Source organism: Myxocyprinus asiaticus, chromosome 2 (assembly GCF_019703515.2).
Source record: "Myxocyprinus asiaticus isolate MX2 ecotype Aquarium Trade chromosome 2, UBuf_Myxa_2, whole genome shotgun sequence".
In the NCBI taxonomy this organism is placed as follows: Eukaryota; Metazoa; Chordata; class Actinopteri; order Cypriniformes; family Catostomidae; genus Myxocyprinus; species Myxocyprinus asiaticus.
In genome coordinates, this window is record NC_059345.1 from 41,529,324 (window position 1) to 41,552,103 (window position 22,780).

Consider the following 22,780-nt stretch of genomic DNA (forward strand, 5'->3'; position numbering starts at 1 on the left):
GTGAACATAATGAATCCTGTCCTATTTTGTTGCATTATCTCTTTAATTTATGAAAAATAAAACATCAAAATATATCAAAATATATTTCATGTTATTTTTTTTCTAATTATCTTGAAAATATTTTAACATGTTACACTATCTGGGCATTTTGTTGATCCATTTTTGATAGATATAAATGTCGGGTCTCTAAAGACCTGAATATGTAAGAGTGTTTGGGAAAATACCATGCATTTAATGGTTAAACAACTCTACAGCTTAATTAATAGACACGTTTTAACAGAAGAATTAATGTGTGCTTTTATAAAATGTATAAGCTTCACATTTCTGTTTTTAAACCCTCCAAAAATTGGCCCCATTCACTTCCATTGTAAGTGTCTCACTGTAACCTCGATTTTTGCTTCTTTTTTATTTTTATCTATGAAAAAGAGGGACAAGTCAAAATAATTTTTTGTAGTAATTAACATTATGCCACAAATGCTGTCGATTTAGCTTAACTTGTATTGAACCCAGAATATTCCTTTAAGAGTAAGCATACAGTACACATGCCTGATTTATGGCAGACAACATGTATAGTAAATAATATGTACCAAAATCTCAACACGTTCACATACTTGGATCAACTAATTTTTAATGCTACAATAATTTAATAAATACTTTTTAATCCACAAATTACATTTATTTTGGTTATATATTAAATGTATATTTATTTCAGAAATTAAGGCATTTTCTCTTAATATACTAGCATTTTGGTGGTGTACTTGCAGAATGACACAGACACACCAACGCAGAGCTGTAAATGCACAGTGGAGCCTACAGCGTATAGATATAAACTGGCATTTTTTAAAAAGTCTTCCTTTTATAATTTACAATATATTGATATAATGTCATGTCTTCTTATGAATTCCTTGAACAGTTTCTGTGTTGTCACACATGGCAGTGAGATTTTTAGTCATCATGCTCTCTGGAAAATTACACAAATGGCTGATGCATCATAAGCTCTGAATTCTGATAATGATTCAATGCATATTAGAACACAAATTGTGCACTTCACACACAGACATATTGATATTTTCAATCCTTGTGGGGACTTTCAACTGACTTCTATTGATTTTATACTGAGCTAAAGATATTTTCTATTCCCTAACCCTTACAGAAACCTTTCTGCATTTTTCACATTTTTATTAAGACATTATTTATGATGCTTATTAAGCCATTTCCCTTGTGTAGGCCAATCCTGACCCACACACACTCTCACAAAACAGTCACGCATTCATAAAGTCCATGCAAAAAAATAAAACAAGAAAACATTATAAATGTTCTGAGAAATGTTCAAATCTAGGCATGCCGTAGTTGTGTGGTGGTGTGCTGTTTGTTCATTCTCAAGAGTGCACCCAAGCAATTTGAATGCAATGTTGATAACCCGAGCAAAGGAAAGGACAATAACGAGAAGGCATGGTTAAAGGCGGGAGTATGTCTGGCCAGTGCCCATGCTGTTGTGTGTTTAAGTTCATCAGATCTGGAGATTCTAGAACAGGCAAAACACTTTATTTGTTCCTCTCTCTGCCAACTCCAGCTGTCATGCTGTGGGACAAAAGGGTAGCAGGGGGACAGAGGAGGGAGGAGTGCAGCTGAAACCAAAGATAATCTGAAGACCCCTCTGCAGACTCCTCATCTGCATTTGACGGGACCCCACCCCCAATCTCCTGGAGCCCAAAGACACCACACACACACACACACACACACACACACACACACACACACACACACACACACACACACACACACACACACATAAAGCCACTTATACTTCATGGGCACATGTTGTATAGTTCTTACTCTCCCTCTCTGAGTGCTTGCTTTGCTTTCTTTCTCTCTCACACACAAACACTAAAACAAGCCTCCCCTCCTCCTCTTTCCCTCTCTCCATTCTCTTCCTTAGATTTGGTAATCCCTCTCTGCTCCCTGCAGCTGTTGCCCTCCTCAAACCTCACAATAGTGCACAGAAAATTCAATACAAAATAATAATAATAATAATAATAATAATTTCACTGTGTTCTCACAGTTTTAGTCTACACTTTATGTTAGTTCTCTGCCATCAGCAGCATGGGCTCCATCTCATTGATCACAAGTGAATTATAATGCAGTTGATCTTATTTTAACGGGTTAAAGACCTGGGAGAACGCCTAGGGAAGATTCAAGTGCGAGCAATTCACTGGGCAAAGAAATCCCGAAATTCACCAGTGTAGTTGAACAAATGAGTGACAAGCTCTCCGTCCATTCAATCTGGCCCTCATGCCCGCGCGCGCTGTGGGCAACATGTGGAGGCATCGCTATAGCAACCAGTGGATGTGACATGTGCTACAGACAAGCGATTCGACTCGCGCTGAATATAAGGAGGGGCTCCGTGAAAAAAAGCCTGTCTTTTCAGTCGCACATGATCATTCAAAGGACAAGACAACCCACTGCAGCTTCTTATAAGTCTTTGGGAAATGTGGCGGACGTTTTAGCTCGCTTTTTTCTCCCTCTCTGCCTCAGTCCTTCTCTTTCAAACTCTTTTGTTATTTTTTTCTTCGCCGCTTCTGTTAGAAAAAAAAAAGAAAAAGAAAAAAAAAAAAAAGCGGCGGTCTTTTGTTGAGTTGGACGCGAATGGGGAGGAGGTTATAACTTTCATTAGTCAGCGGCGATGCGAACGGAGGCTGCAGTCGGACATCTGATATAGAAAGGCGGAATAGGATCTTGCTTCAGCGATGAGAAAAGCATCCCTCACGCGCTGTCCGAAAATGGGACCAGGTAACTGTGTGCACTTGCACTTGTCTGTTGCTGCACATTTATTATGGTCGGTAAATAAATGTAATGAGGCTGCGCGCGGCTGTGAAAGCTCCATTAAGCGTCACTTAAAACTTATGCGCATCCGGATGCATCTGGACTGATAATGAGAGTAACACCGTCCTGCAAGACTTAGCCTAAATGGCGCTGGGGTGTAACATGACACATTTCATCACGCTTTTCATTTAAACGTTTCTTGTGATAGATGATTCCTGCGATAAGTGCATTCGTAGTGTGAAATATGATGGATAAGTTGGTTTACACATGGTTATGTAATTGATATGGGTCGTGAGTCTATATAGGCTACTGTATGCGGATAGTGGAGAGAGCTGTGGTAAGGGTATTTCAGACACCCTTCTTTTCGTTTGAAGATAGGGGAATCGTTAGGAGACATTATTTTGAGCTGATCGTTTTTGGGTGAGACAGAAACCGATCGCAGTGAAAAAGCGGTGTGTTCAGAGGCTGCGGGTCCTCGCAAGTTGCAGTGTTTTGGAGTTAAAAATAAATGAATAATCACAAAAGATAAAAATACGCAGGTAGATCGTTAAATAGAAAGTGAAAACTTAGCTCACCTTTCATTTTCAGGCCACGTGATTTAGGGATTATTTATTAGTCTATAGCTAGTTAGTTTTAGTAATCTCTGACTATTTATTTTTTGTTACTGGTTTTCTGTAGACATGATTCATACTGAAATCAATAGTCTAAACTTTAATGACTTTACAAATTGCCCGTTTCACATAATAAATGATGTGCTTGTTCCATATTGTATTTAGTTTTAGTGTTGAACGCGTATATATATATATATATGTGTGTGTGTGTGTGTGTGTGTGTGTGTGTGTGTGTGTAGGTATTGATTGTGTCTAATATTAAAAATAATATGCAATAGCTTATAAAAGAGAAAATGTATGGTCAATTCATAATAAATCTGCCTATATTCCTGGATGTGCAAATTAATTGCAGATTTTTATTTGGCCAACTGGAAACCACAGAGATTTGTGAAAATGCAATTTAGTGAAACAGAATTATTTTGCCTCACTGGCAAGTTACACTTAATATACATTTTAGACTAAAGTGCTGTGTTATGCCAAAAAAAAAAAAAAAAGAAAAGAAAAGAAAAGTGCATACAATGAAAGGGGGAAAAAAAAGACATTGTCTAATATGATGTATCAAAATGTTCTTTTGATATGTGTCTGCTTTCAGTGTAGGCTATTTGTTATTTTCCCCAGATTTGAAGGGAATAGAGCAGGGATTGGTGTGGTTGGATGGTTTAAGGTAAAGAGATTATTGTGTGTAAAAGTGAAAGGATATCTGGGCAGCCCTTGTCTCAACCTTTCACCCGTCACAGTCTCCTCCACCCAACCCTTCCCTCAATCATTTAAATAAGACAGAGCATCCCAAATCCATCTGCCTTTTGTCCGTGCTCTGATATCCAAATCCTTCTGTTTGTCTTCTGTCCTGTTGTAAGCGAAAGAAGCAAGAGAGAAAGAGGGAAAAACTTTCTAACTCCAAACATGCAGATTGCTTAAATAAGTTAATTGCTGTAGCTAAAATTTGTATGGTTGCACACTGGACATTGGTATTTGTGTTAGGTGTTGATTTGGTTTTGCCTCAGACAGCAGTCCTGCATTTTAGTGTTATGATGTGTAGGTACAGATTCACAGGTATCCACATTTTGTTGTTGATTTATTGCTCAAGAAATGTAAAGTACAAAGATTATAAAGAGTATAAAGATAAACATTTTTCAGTGTTGTTAAGTTTCAGTCAAGTAATTCATCAACCGAAAACTATAATGATAATCAATAACTGATGACCCTGCAAACACACCCATTCATTCAAGACATTTCATCCAGTAACATAGTTTCCACTTTTTGTCTCCTTTATTTATTCTTGCTTTTCTCTTTTACTCGTCATAAATTTTTCCTCTCTTATTAACAGCTTTTTCTTTCTCGTCTCATAATCTATAATTATGGATGTTGTTTAATTTTCCTGACATGCTTCACTGACTGTAAGATCATTGTTAAATTCTTTTATTTTATTTTTGCCTTTGTAATATTTTTTAAATACTTCTGTACTGAAACAAATTATTGTAGAATTCGGACAAATTTAATGTAGATTTATGCTATTTAGAATTCCGTCTATTTTTATTTTGTATGAGGATTTGAGAACCTTTGTACTTTTTTTGAGGGAAAGCTTGATTTGAACCTGTCTGTCTTCCTTCAGTGGCTCATGTGAAATTTGCAAGTCCAATTTTATTCCCCACAGAGGAACAAAACCATAAAAGCATAAAGGATTCTGTCTCTTCTTCCCTTTCTTTCTTTTTTCTTTCTTTCTTTCATCTTTTTCTCTCTTGTTCTTTTTTCACTCTCTGCTTTTACGGAAAGTGCATCTTTGCAGGTTTTCTATCAGTCAAACTAGGAAAACAGATTTTGAAGGAAGAGAAATAATTTGACACTTTATTTTCAATTAAAATAATCAAAAGATTTTTCTTAAAGAAATCAGAGGGGAGATGGTTAAAGGCAAAACTGATTTCTATTTGTTTCTCAGAGTTAAAAAATGGGCCACAGTACACAGAGTCTACATTACATGTCAAGAGCAGGTATGTCACTGTTGGTGTAAATTACACTAGCAAAAAGAGTAAAACACTCCATGCACCACTTTCATTTATTATTTTTTATTTATTTTTGTATCTTTTCTTTTTCTTTTTGACCATGATGGACTATTATTTCATCTGTGCTTCAACAATTATTTCTTTCATTTTTTTTCTTATTTATTTATTTTTTATCATGATAGATAATTTTCATAGTGATCATTAATTTCACATATGCTGTAATCTTTTTTAACATGGGGAAAGACTGAGTCATCTCAGGACAACATTTTAATTTTTTTCTTTTATATCTTTCCTCTTTTCTGTCCCTTACTCAAATGCCTAATTAATGTATTCTACTTAGTTATAATTAATTGTGGACATTATTTAGGCTAGCACAATTTTCTTTTCAGAACCAGCTTTTCATGTTGGAGATCTTTTCATGTAATTCGTTTGAGAGCGCTAAGCCTACAGAGAGATGGAGGGAAGGGGAGAGAGGGGGCTTTCTATTCCAGCTGAATGCGCCCTTCTCTCTACACACTCTCCATGCTACATTTGATGGGTGGAAAGCAAACCATTTCGGAAACAACAGAAGCTCACAATCAGAGTATAAACTAATCCTTGGAAACTACTACACCTCACAATTAGGTGCTAACATTTTCAGCAATATGTAGCCACTATATAGGGGATTTCAGAATGTGATTAAATCGGGTAGCAGATTTCAAAATTGTTTGCTAGATAAATTTGCTTTCTGTTAAGTCTTGGTGTAATAGTCATAAATGTTGTGTAGTGATTCAAGAAGAATTCTTGGTTAATAAATGTGAAGCAGATAATCAGCATTCAAGAACACAGAAAATAATATTTTATTCTTAAATACAGATTAGAAAAATCAATAACGGGACGGCAGTTCGTCATGATCATTTGGATGATATGATAGCACTGAATATGAATAGAGTCTGATTAAAGAAAAATTCTGAACCCCATTTTAAAGGCCTCACTCTATTCAGCCTCACAAGGCATTTGGTAACAATACGTCGACAATCTCCCCGCAGCTTAGCTCCGGCTGTCAGGCCTCCCCCCGAGGGGCTGACAAGCCTGACAACCCCATCTACATTGGAACGTTAGCAGGGCATGGACCTTTTAGGTACTCCCCCTCAGCTTAGTCCCTCTTTCATTTTATTAACTTGGAGGTCTGAGCCAATTCCCCCATCCTGACCAAACCCCAGACTTGGAGGCTAATTAGCAACAAGCTAGTGCAGAGAGGCCGACCCTAATTGCTCTGTGGTGGCATGCATCAACCTGCCAATACAAGAGTGAAGCAGGCCTTGACTTCCCATATATCAGCCTGAGGTCAATGTACTGTTTGTGTATGGCTGTATGAAGGCTAGATAATAAAACACACGCGTCTTGGACTGTTTGAATCCTCCACACAGCGCCGCTATTTGCACTCCAATAGTCTGGTGAATACACAGAAATTGAAGACAAACTGCACCCATAGTGTTGCTGCAGTGGTGTGGGGTGTAACAACCATGTGGATGTGTTTTTCTTCGTGTGGACGACCTGGGTTAGATTCTGCTTTTTGTCCCACTTTTTCCCCTGTGTGTTTCCTGTCGGCACTCTTAATATTTCCTTGATATTGTAGTAACCATGTTTTTTTTGCGGTAGTTTTAATGCAATTAACCATGGTGTTACTACAGTTATATGGTGGTAATATGTTAACCATGTTTAATTAGGGGTGCAAATAGCATCTAACATTATTTGCAATTATGGCAAAGAAGATGCTTTTTGTTGCTTTTTGCACTTTGTGCAAATAGCCTCTACCATAAAAAATATATCGATAGCTACCACCAGCTCAAAAATGTTTTGTTGTGGTCAGTTGGGTGGTTTCTAATGGCTAATGACATATGTATGTGTGTGTGGGTGGGTGGGTTTGGGTGGTTTACGAGGACATTTTTAGGTTACAAACTGGTAATTACAAGGGTATTATGCCATAAATGTGGTTTAAGAGGACATTTCTAGTGTCCCCATAATTCAAATAGCTTAAAAAACATACTAAACTATGTTTTATTGAAAAAGTAAAGATGCATAAAGTTTTTTTTTATTTATTTATCTTTTATTTATTTATTTTTTTTTTTTTGTGAAGGTTAGGTTTAGGGGTAGGGATAGGGGATAGAATCTATAGTTCATACAGTATAAAAAACATTATCTCTATGGAGAGTCCTCATAAGGATAGCCGCACCAACATGTGTGTGTGTGTGATAAAAAAAACACAGCTATAAATAACTAGCATCATTTTTTTTATTTATTTATTTTTTTTATTCACAATGTTCATTAGGATTTCTCCCTTTTGTCTGTTCTAATTCCAGAGGGGCAAATTGAACCAAATCCCAGTTGTCAAACAAAGTCAAGTGGAGCCAAGCAACTTTTTGATTCTTTTGGTGGTGTCCTTGGTTTTTATTGTCATGGTATTGGGGATGTCGGGGACGCTGTACTGCTTACGCCATAGCTCCCACCATAAGCTGAAGGAGAAGATTGCCAGTTTAGGAAATGACACAGGCCACGATGCTACAGCAGCCTATCAGGTAGGAGCAAGCTGAGTATTTCAGCCAATCATGCTATACTTTGACATTTATCCTTGAACAAGCATGCATGTTAACATGTATAAGAGTGTTAGTTAAAGGTACCCAGAATGTTTTCTTGATGTTGTGAGCCTTATCCCTTTTTTTTAAGATGTGTTAAATAGGGGGCCTGGGTAGCTCAGCGAGTACTGACGCTGACTACCACCCCTGGAGTCATGAGTTCGAATCCAGGGCGTGCTGAGTGACTCCAGTCAGGTCTCCTAAGCAAATAAATTGGCCCGGTTGCTAGGGAGGGTAGAGTCACATGGGGTAACCTCCTTGTGGTCGCTGTAATGTGGTTCTCACTCTCGGTGGGGCACGGGGTGAGTTGTGCGCAGAGTTGTACGCGCTCAATAAGCCACTTGATAAGATGCGCGGACTGATTGTCTCAGACGTGGAGGCATCTGAGATTCGTCCTCCGCCACCCGGATTGAGGCGAGTCACTATGCCACCACGAGGACTTAGAGTGTATTGGGAATTGGGCATTCCAAATTGGGGAGAAAAGGGGAGAAAAAAAAAAGATGTGTTAAATAAGTTTTCACCTCTCATCCGATAAACCATTCCCGAATAACACTGTCTATATACACAATCATCACCAGGTGTAAACCATGTTCTTAATTGCTCAAAAACGATTGTAGCTCATTAACAAAAAGGCAATGTGATTCATTTAAAGCTTCTTTTCCTTAATTATGACACACTGGAGCAGGCGCATATGTCCTTGCATGACTGCAGTGTTTAATATGAATCCTAATTGAGGCAGAGCCCTTTTTAGCAGGGAAATGAGTTTGTTGTCTGACCTTTCTTTCGCGGCTCCTGGAGGGAGGCCTTGCAGTGAAGGCTTATTGATTTTGTGTTGGGCTCAGCTGTACTCAATGAGACTGGATCGCAGGGTGCAAGCGCTTGGCTTCCTCCCCCGCCTTCAATATTTAATAAACCTCTCACACTTTGTCAAGAAATCCCTTCCATGAGCATCGGCCCTATCAGTGTGGCAAAATAAGCCGTGTTCATCAATATTATTACAGTTCAGTTGCACATTATAACCTGACACATTTGTTATGTTTCCATTTCAGCTTTTAATTACTTTGTATTGATTTTAATTTGTGTGTAATGTTGTTGTATTGTGGTATATGGTGAGTGCACTCTGCCCTTTAGATCTGCAAGGTTGCTTAGATTTTTTTTTAAGCGATTAAGATCAAAGGCGTAGACACAGCTCATACTGTGTCGTAAGGGATTTCCCAACTGCTCTAACCAGAATGAATGCAGACTTATGCACAGGGACACTTGTAGTGAAACATGCAATTAGAATCGGTTCTGCTGCAATGATTCTGTAGCAGATCAAACACCCCCCCCCCCCCCACACACACACACACACACACCATCACCACCCACCCAACCACACACTCTTATACACACCCTTTCACTACATTAAGCTGCCAGTTACAAATACACCAGTATTTTTTGCCCTTCGTCAAACACATACATGTACAGTATGCCCTTACCAACACATATTCACACTTGTTTTTCACCTTGTTTATATATGTTCCCCCTATTTGATAACAAAATAAAAAAAATATTATTGTGAAAAGGTATAGCAAATATATTTTTGGATATGTACTCCACTCACGTGCTTAAATGAAATCCTTAATCTGTATCTTCTCTTCCATTATTGCTGAATTTTGGAAAAGGTCAGTGTTATGAGGCCAAGCTTTTCAATGCTCAGTGTTTTTTAGACTGAATATATTCCATAATGCTGTTTTTCTCCCTCACATTCTAACCATATTTATAATGCATGCATTTTTTTTTTTTTTTTAAGAATTAGACATTAAAAGACCTTATAATTTACTTGTGTAAGAACTTAGTCATTAATTAATTAATTTAATTTCAATTGATTCGTTTATAAATTCAAGTCATACAGTCACTTTCACTGTGCCTTTATGGTGATATGGTCTTTCAAGTTCTACCCAGTAATGTGTCTCTCGCTGCCTTCAGGACTTGCACTTAATTTAATGTAAACACTTTTTAATGTTGTCTCACTTGTTTCTCACTTTCATTTCTGTTTTGTCTTGTAATTTTCACAGCAATTTTGAATGAATCACTTTTGTTGTTACATTCCTCATTTGTAAGTTGCTTTGGATAAAAGTTCCTGCTAAATGATTACGTTAATTGAATTCCTTTAGCTACCTAGAGATCAGTGAATATAAGAGAACCAAATGTATGCATGTATTTGTGCTGGCTGTACTAAACAGACATGATTTTTTTCAGGAAGTGCATGAAAGCATTTTTGTGGGCACGTTTTTACAGTTTTACTATCTTTTAAGTCAGTCTGACTCATGGTAGACAGATAGATATTAATGTTAAGGTTGAGACAGTTTATGGCCATGTTTGGGGCTCTGTTTGCTCTGTGGCCTCTGTGTAGCACCTTCCCTCCTGGTTTCTTTCACTGGGGGAGCTCCATTAGTGAAACGCCGCAAACATTCACCTTACTCTGCTCTCTTTTTTAATCTGGACATTTTTTTGCTGTTGGATATTTGCTCTTAGATGGGGTCATTCTGTGAATCACAACTGCTTCGAAAAGTAGTTGTCTGTGTCTGTTTCACCTTTGAGTAAATAAAAGGAAAGAAAGGGAAAAAAAGGAAAATAAAAAGTAAAAGTAATCACAATTGAACAATGAGCAAAACATTTTCACTTTGAAACTGGAGCTTTTTATGTTTTCAAAAAGGCTTCTAAAATTTTACAAAAAGGCTCTTGCAAATTGCTTCAAAGATATTTGTCAGAAAATGAACACCGTTGTTTTTCAGAATGCTTTTTCTTTTTTCTTAACAATTCTTCAGCAATAATAGCAAAAAAAGTGTTTGTAATCAGAATTGTTTGACTTAAGGAGCTGTAAAGTGGTGACCATTTGAAAAATAGGAACATTTTCTGTGTACCATTCCATTAAAAATTCCTTACAACACCTTAAATGTTGAGCCAGGTTAGTAGGGCTCTTCTGACACCTGTATCTTTGTAACTACATTATGCACTTTTTTCTTCATCACAAATTAAGATCATTTTCAGAAACCAGCTTGTACACTCATGCAGTCATGCGATATCCTCATAGAATCACTGACGCTTGAACAGGAGATTTTAAAAATCTATCCCCTTGACGCAGCCACCTCTATCAAGAGAGATTATATACAGTAGATATAATCAAAGCCATCAAACAGTGAAGGACTTATTTTTTCCACTTTTGTTCTCTCATCCCACTTCTTTGTTTGATTTGAGGAAAGTGACAAACGATAGAGAGAAGCTTGGAATTCCACAGTGACGTAAGCTTATAGAAGTGATGTCAATGAAAGAAAGGTAGTCAGGCAAAAAGAAGACTTGTGCTTATAGCAGTTAAACAATATTTCCTGTGTCTATATCCTGAGAGATAAAGAAAGAGAGATCTTTATTTTCTGTTTTGTTACATTGCTTGAATGAATTGCTAATTTAGGAATGTTAAATAGTAACACATCATCGATATTTAAAGGAATATTCCTGGTTCAATACAAGTTAAGCTCAATCAACAGAATTTGTGGCATAATGTTAATTACTATAAAAAAAAAATTCGACTCATCCCTCCTTTTCTTAAAAAAAAAAGCAAAAATCGAGGTTACAGTGAGACACTTACAATGAAAGTGAATGGGGCCAATTTTTGGAGGGCTTAAAGGCAGAAATGTGAAGCTTATAATTTTATAAAATCACATCTTCTGTTAAAACTCATGTATTATTTGAGGTGTAAAGTTGTTTAAATCATAATTTTTTACATTCGTTTGAGGGTTTTAGGGTTTGTTGTCATTACATAGTCATGGCAACACAATTGTAAAATTGGCTATAACTTTACACAGAAAAGGTTAGTAAGTGATTTTATCACACTGAAATCATGTCAACACACATGTTGTTAAAGTCTTGTTGCTATACTTTTGAAACAGTGAGTATTTTAATGTTTATGGTTTGGCCCTTTCACTTACTCACTGTAACCTCGATCATCAGCATCGCCAAGTCATTTTTCCGGGGCTTCAGCCCCGAATGTTTTGACTGTAGCCCCGAATGTAATTTTAAATGTAGGCTATGCAATAATATTGCTAGAACACCCCCCCCCCCCCCCCCCAGCTCCTGCTCCTGCTAAGCCCCGAACCTCCTCAAGTACTAGAAACGCCCCTGACCTCGATTTTTGCTTTTTTTTAAAGAAAAGGAGGGATGAGTCAAAATATTTTTTTGTTGTAATCAATATTATGCCACAAATGCTGTCAATTGAGTTTAACTTTAATTGAAACCGGAATATTCCTTTAATACAATGTAGATTAAAAAACAATTTTTTATCCCTTATTCTAACCCTTAACAGAACCTACTGGTTATGTCACAGTCATAAACTCTAAATTATGACACATTTTAAGATTAAGATGTCTTTAAAGCGTGGCAGAACCTAGTGTCATTGTTCCAGCATTGATTGGCAGTTTTTAATGACTTGTTTCTATTTTTATTAGAGTTTAAGTTTTTTAATATAGTTTTTATTTCCATTTTGTCTTTACAATTTGGTTTAGTTTTAATTTGTTTTCATTCTATGACTTTTAGTTTAAGTTTAGTTTTTCAGTATATTTAGTTTTTATTTTAGTTTTAGTTTGTTAGGGCTGCCAAAATATGTGTATTATTATTAATGTGTTAACTGTTAAATGTATAGAGGTATTACAGTATATCTTTAAATATGTTTAATGGAATGTAATTTCTCAGGGCCATTTAGTGTTATCACACTCTAGTAGCTTTTTCATATTTAATAAATGTAGGTCATAAAGGTTATTACAATGGCCTACTGTGTATCAAAAGTAAAGCTAAAACTAATCAGTGTTCATTAATTTGTTTTAATTAAGTTAGTTTCATGAAAATATATTTTAGTTTAGTTCCAGTTTTCCCAATTCAATGTTTTTATTTCATTATAGTTTTTGTTATGATATTAACACTGCTGTCATATTTTAAGTGAATATTATACTGTACTTGTTTATGTTTCATTACTTTTGAGAATGGAACCTTATCTATGAGTCTGTGCTTAAATATGACTGGTAGCATCAATACTTATTTATTGAACTGATGGGTGGGTGAGTTTATACAGATGACAGATTTCAGCTGTTGGGTTTAACATTATATTGCAATACTGTCACATACTAATCATTCTTAATCTTCTGTCTGCTAATATTCTGGAGCAGACAGTGATGTAACATGTTGTTGGCTGTATCTCGAACCCTCATTGAAATGCATAAGTAACATGTTATTTCACATCCATCTTGTGCAAAGTGGAAACAAATGAAATCCCATGTCTGTTCCTGCATCGCAAGTTTAGTTAAAACAATAAAAAAAGGATCCTGATGCAATATCAGTGTGTTTTTATAGTAAAGGAGGTCAGACAGGTACATGAACACACACAAAGTTTTCCATATAAATGCCTGTAATAATGCTCTAAGCATTATCAACAATGCAAGGGTTTGTCTGTTTAGAACAGCCTTGTGAGTTGCACCAGATTACACTATGTAACACAATTTTTGTTCCTGGGTAGTAAGTGTTATTTCCTAATTGCTTATGCCTCAAAAGTATAGAAAATGGCTATAATTCCCCACAAATTTTGCTTTTGTGACCAGGACAGTGATATTTCCAATGAGAAAATGGGCAAATGTGTGTCTTTTCGTTCACATAAATTCAGAAAAAAACAACATATGAATCCAAATTAACATGTATTTATATTGAAGTAATACAAAAATGACTACAACAGATTTAGAAGTGAGTAGTTTTTTCGAGATTTACGATTATACCGTAAATCACTTTCACGAATCAGCCCCCCAAATGTAGTCTCCCATCATGTTCTCGTTATACTGTCCTTGGTAGCGGTGTTCAAAGTCCAGTATATCCTGATGGAAGCGCTCGCCTTGCTCCTCTGAGTACGCTCCCATGTTCTCTTTTAATTTATCAAGATGAGCATCAAGGATATGGACTTTGAGGGACATCCTACAGCCCATTGCGCCGTAGTTCTTCACCAGAGTCTCAACCAGCTCCACATAGTTTTCGGCCTTGTGATTGCCCAGGAAGCCCTGAACCACTGCGACAAAGCTGTTCCAAGCTGCTTTCTCCTTACTAGTGAGCTTCTTTGGGAATTCATTGCACTCCAGGATCTTCTTTATCTGTGGTCTGACAAAGACACCGGCTTTGACCTTTGCCTCAGACAGCTTAGGGAAGAAGTTTTGAAGGTACTTGAAGGCTGCCGACTCCTTATCTAGAGCTCTGACAAATTGTTTCATAAGGCCCAATTTGATGTGCAGTGGTGGCATCAGCACTTTCCGGGGGTCCACCAGTGGCTTCCACTTGATGTTGTTCCTCCCCACAGAGAACTCGGTCCACTGTGGCCAGTCCAGCTTGTGGTAGTGCACCTTGGTGTCCCTGCTGTCCCAAAGGCAAAGATAGCAGGGAAACTTGGTAAAACCGCCTTGGAGACCCATCAGGAATGCCACCCTTTTTAAGTCTTCTATGACCTCCCAGCCATACTCATCATACTTCAAGGCATCCAGCAAGGTCTTGATATGTATCCACCTAGGCAGCTGGAACTAAACTGAACTGGTGGGCTTAAGGCCCCTGTATTCATACTACTATTTATATTACTGGAAAGTTCTAGAAAGTTCTAGAAGTTACTCCAAGTTTACTCAGCACTGAATCTATCTGGATTGTTCTGGAAAATAGGTACATTTCAAAATATCACTGTCCTGGTCATAAAAGCAAAGTTTGTGTGGAATAATAGACATTTTCTATGCTTTTGATGCATAAGAAATTAGGAAATAACACTTACTACCCAGGAACCAAAAAAATATTTGTTACAGGGTGTAATGTCTTGACAGATAATGTTTGTCCTCTCCCTCGATAGGATCTCTGTCGCCAGCGCATGGCGGTGCAGACATCAGAGCGCGGAGAGCGATTAGATCAGGTGTTCCACCCCTCGCACACATCACGCATTAACAGTGTGTCATCACAGTTCAGTGATGGGCCAATGCAGAGTCCCTCCGCCCGCAGCAGCACATCCTCCTGGAGTGAAGAGCCTACACAAACCAACATGGACATCTCCACTGGACACATGATACTGGTAAACAGACCATCTCCTATCACAGTTCAATATATGCACACAATACATTAAAACAGGATTGGGAGGAGTATTAGGAGTATTAGTATTAGGACATAGGAGTCTATGACTTACACTTACACTTGCGTTTCTCTCTCCTTCTCCCTCTCTCTGTTTTCCTTCACCTGTTTCTCACATCAGTCACTTATTGCAGACTTTGGGTTTGTTTTTGCTCTGAAAAGGACTGGAGGGCCCCATGGGCTCTGGCTTTTCTGACACAATGGATCGTTTTAATTTTGTCCCAACTTTTGTTTTATTCATCTCAGCACAGCTTTGGCAGAAAAGACTGATATGTGCCTGGTAGCGTTGTGTTCATTTCCGAGCAGGGAATCTGTCATACATCCAACAGTGGCGCCAAAGACAGCCACTGAGTTGATTCATTCAGCACATTGTGTTTTCCTGTAATGGATGGCCTTTTTTTCAACAGCTAATAAAACCATGTGTGTTGTTAGGCAGACATGCATGTGCTTAGGTTTACACAATTACAAAGCCATTGTTCAAACATAAAAAATAAAAAAAACATCTCAAGTTTGTGAAGTGTTTTGGTGATGATTTAATTCATCGCCTGCCTTGATTGTGTTCCTCAGCCGATTTAAACCAGCATCTTGGAGCATGTCATCTTTGTAGACACACAGCATGGAAAGTAAAACCTTTTCAATACACTACCTTTATTTTGTGAAACCGCGCATGCCATTCTGATTAGTGTGATAATACTTTGTGCTACAGAAAACCTTAGAATTACACACAACTATGATTTCTGTTCAGTGGCTTCATCACGAGCTAGTGCAATGTACTGCTTGCACACTATCCATCTCTCAATGGGTGCAATCATAGATGGGTTATGAAATGATAACTATTCTGATAGCGTAATCTCTCAGTATGTCAGGTTGCTGTAGGGCAGTGTTTTTCATCCTTCCTCAAAGCTAAGAGCAAAGCATAAGAAGACATTTCTATAGGCTGGCTTCATCTGCAGTGGAGCTGCATATGCATTCTAATGGCCCTATGCTCTCCCATCATATTTTGATTGACAGTCATGATGCTTTCTTTTGTTAGTTTTTTTCTGTGGTTTGATATATAGGCTACCGTGTAGACTATTTGATTTCTGTCCGCTAGTACGTTGTACGATAATGACTGTTTAACCTTTTTCACAGGCTTTACATAGGATTCATCACATGAAAATATAGTCTCTTTCTCTCTCTCATGTAGTGCTAGAAAATATAAATCATTTAAATGAATAGGTTCTATCGGACAGTTCATGTAAATGAACCTTTTTTTTTTTCTTCTTATTTTTCACCCAATTTGGAATGCCCAATGTGCTTTTAAGTCCTTGTGGTTGCGTAATGATTCGCCTCAATCCAGGTGGCGGAGGACGAATCCCAGCGCATCTTATCACATGGCTTGTTGAGCGTGTTGCCACGGAGAAATAGCATGTGTGGAGGCTTCACGACATCCACCGCGGCGTCCACGCTCAACTCACCACGCGCCACACCGAGAACAAACCACATTATAGCCTATTTGGTTGCTTAGGAGACCTGGCTGGTGTCACTCAGCATGCCCTGGGATTCGAACTAGCAAACTAGCGAACTCCAGAGGTGGTAGCCAGCGTCTTTTACCACTGAGCTACCCAGGCCCCCTAGTAAATGAACCTTTTTAAAGGAATATTCCGGGTTCAATACAAATTAAGCTCAATCGACAGCATTTGTGTCATAATGTTGATTACCACAAAAATATTTTTTGACTTGCCCCTCCTTTTCTGTTATAAAAAAAAAAAAAAAACATTAAAATACACACTGTTTCAAAAGTATAACCACAAGACATAAAGGATATGCATGTAACATGATTTCAGTGTGATAAAATCACTTACTAACATTTTCTGTGTAAAGTTATAGCCAATTTAACAACTTCGGTGTTGTCATGACAACGTAATATCAACAAACACTAAAACCCTAAAACGACTGTAAAAATTATGATTTATAAAACTTATCAGCTCGAAAAATACACAAGTTTTGATTGAAGAATTAATGCAAGTGCTTTTATAAAATTATAAGCTTCACATTTCTGTTTAAACCCTCCAAAGATTCCCCATTCACTTCCATTGTAAGTACCTCACTGTAACCTCAATCTCTGCTTCTTCTTTTTTTAAGAAAAGCAGGGATGAGTCAAAATAAATTTTTGTGGTAATCAACATTCTGCCACAAAAGCTGTCTATTGAGCTTAACTTGTATTGAACCTGGAACATTACTTTAAGCAAAGTTTCCTTTATTTTTAGCATTGGGAATTCTGATTCATTTTAGTGATTCATTTTTTGTTTGGACAGTTCAGGTAAATGAACTATTTCACATAAATTATTCACTGACTGACTACAGCCCATGCACAGCCTTCAAGGGACTATGCCAGTAGTCTCTGTTTTATTTTTGAAGCAAAACATTTAGTTAATTGCTGCTGTTTATCACTATAAACAGAGAGTTTTCTTGTTTTCTTAGTGTATATTAAGTATACATTTATGTTAAATTTAATGTGGTCAACCTATTTGTATAATGTCATGCTAATTAAATATGTAATTGTCGGGTGATATCATTTAATTTAATAACATCATCCAATTATTATATATCTAAAACATATATATATATATATTTAAAAAAAAGCTTCAATGTAGTTTGTAGTTTGACTACTTTTTGTTCGAAACTTGTTGTGTATGTAGCTAACAACTTAAAAAAAAAAAAAAAAAAAGAATAGCTTGACTGTAGTTTAACTACTTTTAGTTACAAGTAGCTTGGGAAACTACAGTTTCAAAGTGGCTTCTCCACTTCGTGTACCTTGAAACACCTTGGTCTAAGAGTCGGAGTTTTAGCCTAGATATCTCAACTTTTCATCAGATATAGCTGTTGCTGAATTGTGAGGAACCAATTCAGAACCTTGGACAGCTCCACAGCTTACCACTGTTGCTCCATTGCAATGTGTGTTTATTACACGTATGTGCAACATAGACAGGGGTTTCATCTTGTATTTAGTCTGAGTAGAGCAACAGATCTCGGATATTCTCAGTATGAAGTATGTGTCTGTGTGTCTGTGTGTCTGTGTGTGTGTGTGTGTGTGTGTGTGTCTGTGTGTATGTGTTTGTGTGTGTATGTGTGTGTGTGTGTGTGTCTCTGTGTGTGTGTGTATGTGTGTGTGTGTGTGTGTCTCTGTGTGTGTGTGTGTCTGTGTGTGTGTGTGTGTGTGTGTGTGTGTGTGTGTGTGTGTGTGTGTGTGTGTGTGTGTGTGTGTGTCTCTGTGTGTGTGTGTGTGTGTGTGTGTGTGTCTGTGTGTGTGTGTGTATGTCTGTGTGCGTGTGTGTGTGTGTGTGTCTGTGTATGTGGGCAGGTTTAGTGGTTTACGAGGACTTTTTTTAGGTTATAAACTGGTAATTACAAGGGTATTATGCTATAAATATGGTTTATGAGGACATTTCTAGTGTCCCCATAATTCAAATGCCTTAAAACTACTACTAAACTATGTTTTTTGGAAAATGTAAAAATGCAGAAAGTTTTTTGTGAGGGTTAGGTTTAGGGGTAGGGTTAGGGGATAGAATCTATAGTTTGTACAGTATAAAAATCATTATGTCTATGGAGAGTCCTCATAATGATAGCTGCACCAACATGTGTGTGTGTGAGTGTGTCTGTGTGTGTGTGTGTGTGTGTGTGTTTGTGTGTGTGTCTGTGTGTGTGTGTGTGTGTGTGTGTCTCTGTGTGTGTGTGTGTGTGTGTGTGTCTCTGTGTATGTGTGTGTGTGTGTGTGTGTGTGTGTGTGTGCGTGTCTCTGTGTGTGTGAGTGTGTGTTTGTGTGTGTGGGTGTGGGTTTGGGTGGTTTACAAGGACTTTTTTTTAGGTTACAACTGGTAATTACAAGGGTATTATGCTATAAATGTAGTTTATGAGGACATTTCTAGTGTCCCCATAATTCAAATCTCTTAAAAAACATACTAAACGATGTTTTTTGGAAAATGTAAAAATGCAGAAAGTTTTTTGTGAGGGTTAGGTTTAGGGGTAGGGTTATGGTTAGGGGATTGAATCTATAGTTCATACAGTATAAAAATCATTATGTCTATGGAGAGTCCTCATAAGGATAGCCGCACCAACATGTGTGTGTGTGTGTGTGTGTGTGTGTGTGCATTTGAAAATCAGTAATGACATGTTGCTGTTTTTACTACTTATTTGATATTGCCTTGCCTGCTTAAAGAAGAGAAGTGATTTTTTGTGAAAGGAAAGAAAAGAGACTGCTGTCTGTCAGAGAGAGAAGTACCTGAGGGATTAAATGGTTGGCTGGTTGCCAAATCCCTCTGTCTCTGATTAAATCGAGCATCATCTTGCTAATAGACATGGTATTAGAGAAGGCAAATAGACAGAGTTACTGTTACATATGGGCTCAGAAACACACACACGCATACACACACAGTCTATCTCTTTTAACCTTATGTCCAGCATGCAGCTAGCAGAAGGTCAGATATATTCCAGAAGAACAAATTGCCCCCATAATAACCATATATGGCCACTTACATTTGACAATCGGCCACTCACAGTACTCAGACAGAACTTGAGAAGTAAACTGATTGCAGGGTAATTTGTATCTCTTGTGATATGTGACGTGAAGGATGAGAACATTTTAGTGCAGCTGCCTGTCTTGGTTTATGATGGTAAAAATGGCAGGTGTTTTGTGGTATGGTGCTTTGGTTATTATTATTCAGTTGCTTGACATCAGTGGAGGACTAACTTAGTATGTCAAGTCAAGTCAATTTAATTTGTATAGCTCTTTTCATAATATATATTGTTTCAAAGCAGCTTTACAGAAAATCATGACCTAATGTCTTAAAGCCCTCAGTGAATAAGTCTAATGCAGTTGTGGCAAGGGAAAAACTCCAAGATGTTTAGGTATGCTTATTATGCTTAATGTCAGGGAGTTTTCGAACTTCTATGCAATTGCTAAGGAAAATTTGAGTAATATACAAAACATTTTGAAAGGATTTTTGTGTCCTAAAGGTTGAAGGAAAGCCTTCTGACCAACAGACCTTCTTGGCCTCTAGCCACATTTTTTCCTCTTGGAGTTAATCTTATTACAGTGGCATTTAATCAAAGTCTTTTCTCCTTCACTAAATAATGAATTCCAAATGAACCATAATGATTTCTATTAAGCGACTTGTCACATGGTTCATCATCTCTTATGACATGGTCACACAGTGCAGAACACAGACACTGCCATACTGCCCACTGTTCAGAGAAGTGCAATAAGCTACAAAAAAAAAAAAAAAAAAAAATAGATGAATAAATAAATAAATACATAATACATTTTATATATATATATATATATATATATATATATATATATAAAATGTATTATGTATTTATTTATTTATTCATCTATTTTTTTTTCTGTGTGTATATATATATATATATACACACACAGTATATATACTCACTTAGCACTTTATTAGGAATACCTATACACCTACTTATTTTTGTGATTATCTAATCAGCCAATCATGTAGCAGTAATGCAATGCATAAAATAATGCAGATACAGGTCAGGAGCTTCAATTAATGTTCACATCAACCATCTTAATGAGGAAAAATGTGATCTCAGTGATTTCGACCATGACATGATTGTTGGTGCCAGATGGGCTGGTTCAAGTATTTCTGTAATTTCTGTATGTGTGTGTGTGTGTGTGTGTGTGTGTGTTATTTCTGTGATGTTATATGCATTATAAATTTAAAAAAATATGATTTTTAAAGGGGGACTTTTTGGCTGGCAAGAATGTTTCAGTGTGTGTCAAAGCCCTGTGAGATTAAGGATTGCTTTCTCTTTAAGGGCCAAGTGGATTCTTGACATTAGGTTATGATTGTGTATTTGTTTGCACATAATAAACTCATGAACACACATAAACATGCCCAGAAACACATACAAATACAAGGTAAACCCCCTCAGGTGGGTTAACAATTGGAGGCCAGAAATAAGCAGCCAAAAAACAAGACACCAAACGCCAAATAACACTTACACTCTTACACCTTGGCCAGATACTCAGTTTCTCTCTCTCTCTCTCTCTCTCTCTCTCTCTCTCTCTCTCTCTCTCTCTCTCTCTCTCTTTACCCTCCTTTGTCTCTGTTGAATTCAATTTAGGCTTCTTGGGAAGGCAGCTTAAGCACAGACAATCATATCAGCATTTGTGCAAGCAGTGAAAAGGAGTGATTGAAGCAGGCTGAAGAGGCACTGGCATGCCCAGGCCTTTCAGGAGTCTTAATTGCATGTGTGATTGTCAGGAAAAACCCCTTTCTTCCAACCCCCTTTCTCTACCTTCTCTACCTCTCTCTCTCTTTCCCTCCCTGTCTCTCGCTCCTCTTTTGTAGTGTGTGTTTAGGATTACTGTCTACGATTCCCGTGCGAAGCGGGTTTGAGCTCTTGTCTGTCTAAAGGTGGATAGGTGAGGGATTGTATTGTTGGAAAGAAAGAGAGCACATAAAGCTATAGGTTGGCCTTTGTGGTAAAGCTGGATTATAGTCGACGAATGGAAACTTGCTATGGAGCTTCTTTATTCGGCGGATTTAGGGAGGGAAGGAGACTTAATACAAAAACGTTTACATGGGAAAGCAAATAGCACATGAAACACATTAGCACAAAACCATGGTTCATGCTTTTGTTGACATTGCATAAACAGATCAAATATAACCCTTTTATATAAATGTAAATGCTTTATATGTGCTTTACACCTTGGGTTGGAATGCTTATATTTCTTTCTTGGTTGACACACTGACATTGAGTTCACTGAGTTGCATATTATCTCATAATATTATCTCATCAGTAGGACCTAGCAAGCAACTTTTCAAGTTCCCCCTCTGTGTTTCTTTTTCCCATGTGTCTCATGCAGTCCTACATGGAAGATCACCTGCAGAAAAGAGACCGTTTGGATAAGGAGTGGGAGGCTCTCTGTAGTTACCAGGCTGAGCCAGCAGCATGCTCAGTGGGTCAGGAGGAACAAAACGTCCAGCGCAACCGCCCACAGGGTGTCCTTGTGTGTGAGTGTTTCACAAATTGTATCAGCCATCAAGTGAATTTATATTTGTTTTCTTGTGCACTATGCCATGAGTCTGGTATAAAACTGTTAGTAAAGCCTGTCACAGGCTTATGCATTCTGCTTTGTGCAATAAAAAAGCATTGGCGTTCATAAAATGTAAACTGGCCTTTCCCTTATTTAAGAGTTTTTTTATTTGTATAGTTTATATTTTATTGAATAAAGTAATACATTTTATATTAAAGAGTATTTTACTTCATTAATAAAGTCACAGTCATTGTCTGTCTCTGAATTCTTTAGATGATCACTCCAGAGTCATTCTGAAGCCGGAGAATAACCAGTCCAGATCGGATTACATAAACGCCAGTCCCATTGTGAGTAGCCAAACTCAGTTTAAACATGTTTTACATATCGTGCCCAATCATGGAAATAAAACATACATACAAAAAAAGTGTAAGCGATAATAAATAAGTGAACGTTTCAGTCCATTGCGGAATATCTTCAGTGCTTGAAGATATTGAAGATAGTCCGAAATGGACTGAA

The 22,780-nt window shown here is 37.4% G+C and overlaps 1 protein-coding gene across 1 annotated transcript in view; it reads left to right on the top strand.

The window, feature by feature from the left end:
* Nucleotides 1-22,780, top strand: part of LOC127451658 (receptor-type tyrosine-protein phosphatase N2-like) — a 275,203-nt gene that overhangs the window by 228,796 nt on the left and 23,627 nt on the right. Inside the window, exons 13-16 of the mRNA XM_051716512.1 lie at nucleotides 7,777-7,992; nucleotides 14,948-15,163; nucleotides 22,094-22,241; nucleotides 22,538-22,611. Of these exons, the coding sequence (XP_051572472.1) occupies nucleotides 7,777-7,992; nucleotides 14,948-15,163; nucleotides 22,094-22,241; nucleotides 22,538-22,611 (654 nt within the window). The remainder of the gene's footprint in view (nucleotides 1-7,776; nucleotides 7,993-14,947; nucleotides 15,164-22,093; nucleotides 22,242-22,537; nucleotides 22,612-22,780) is intronic.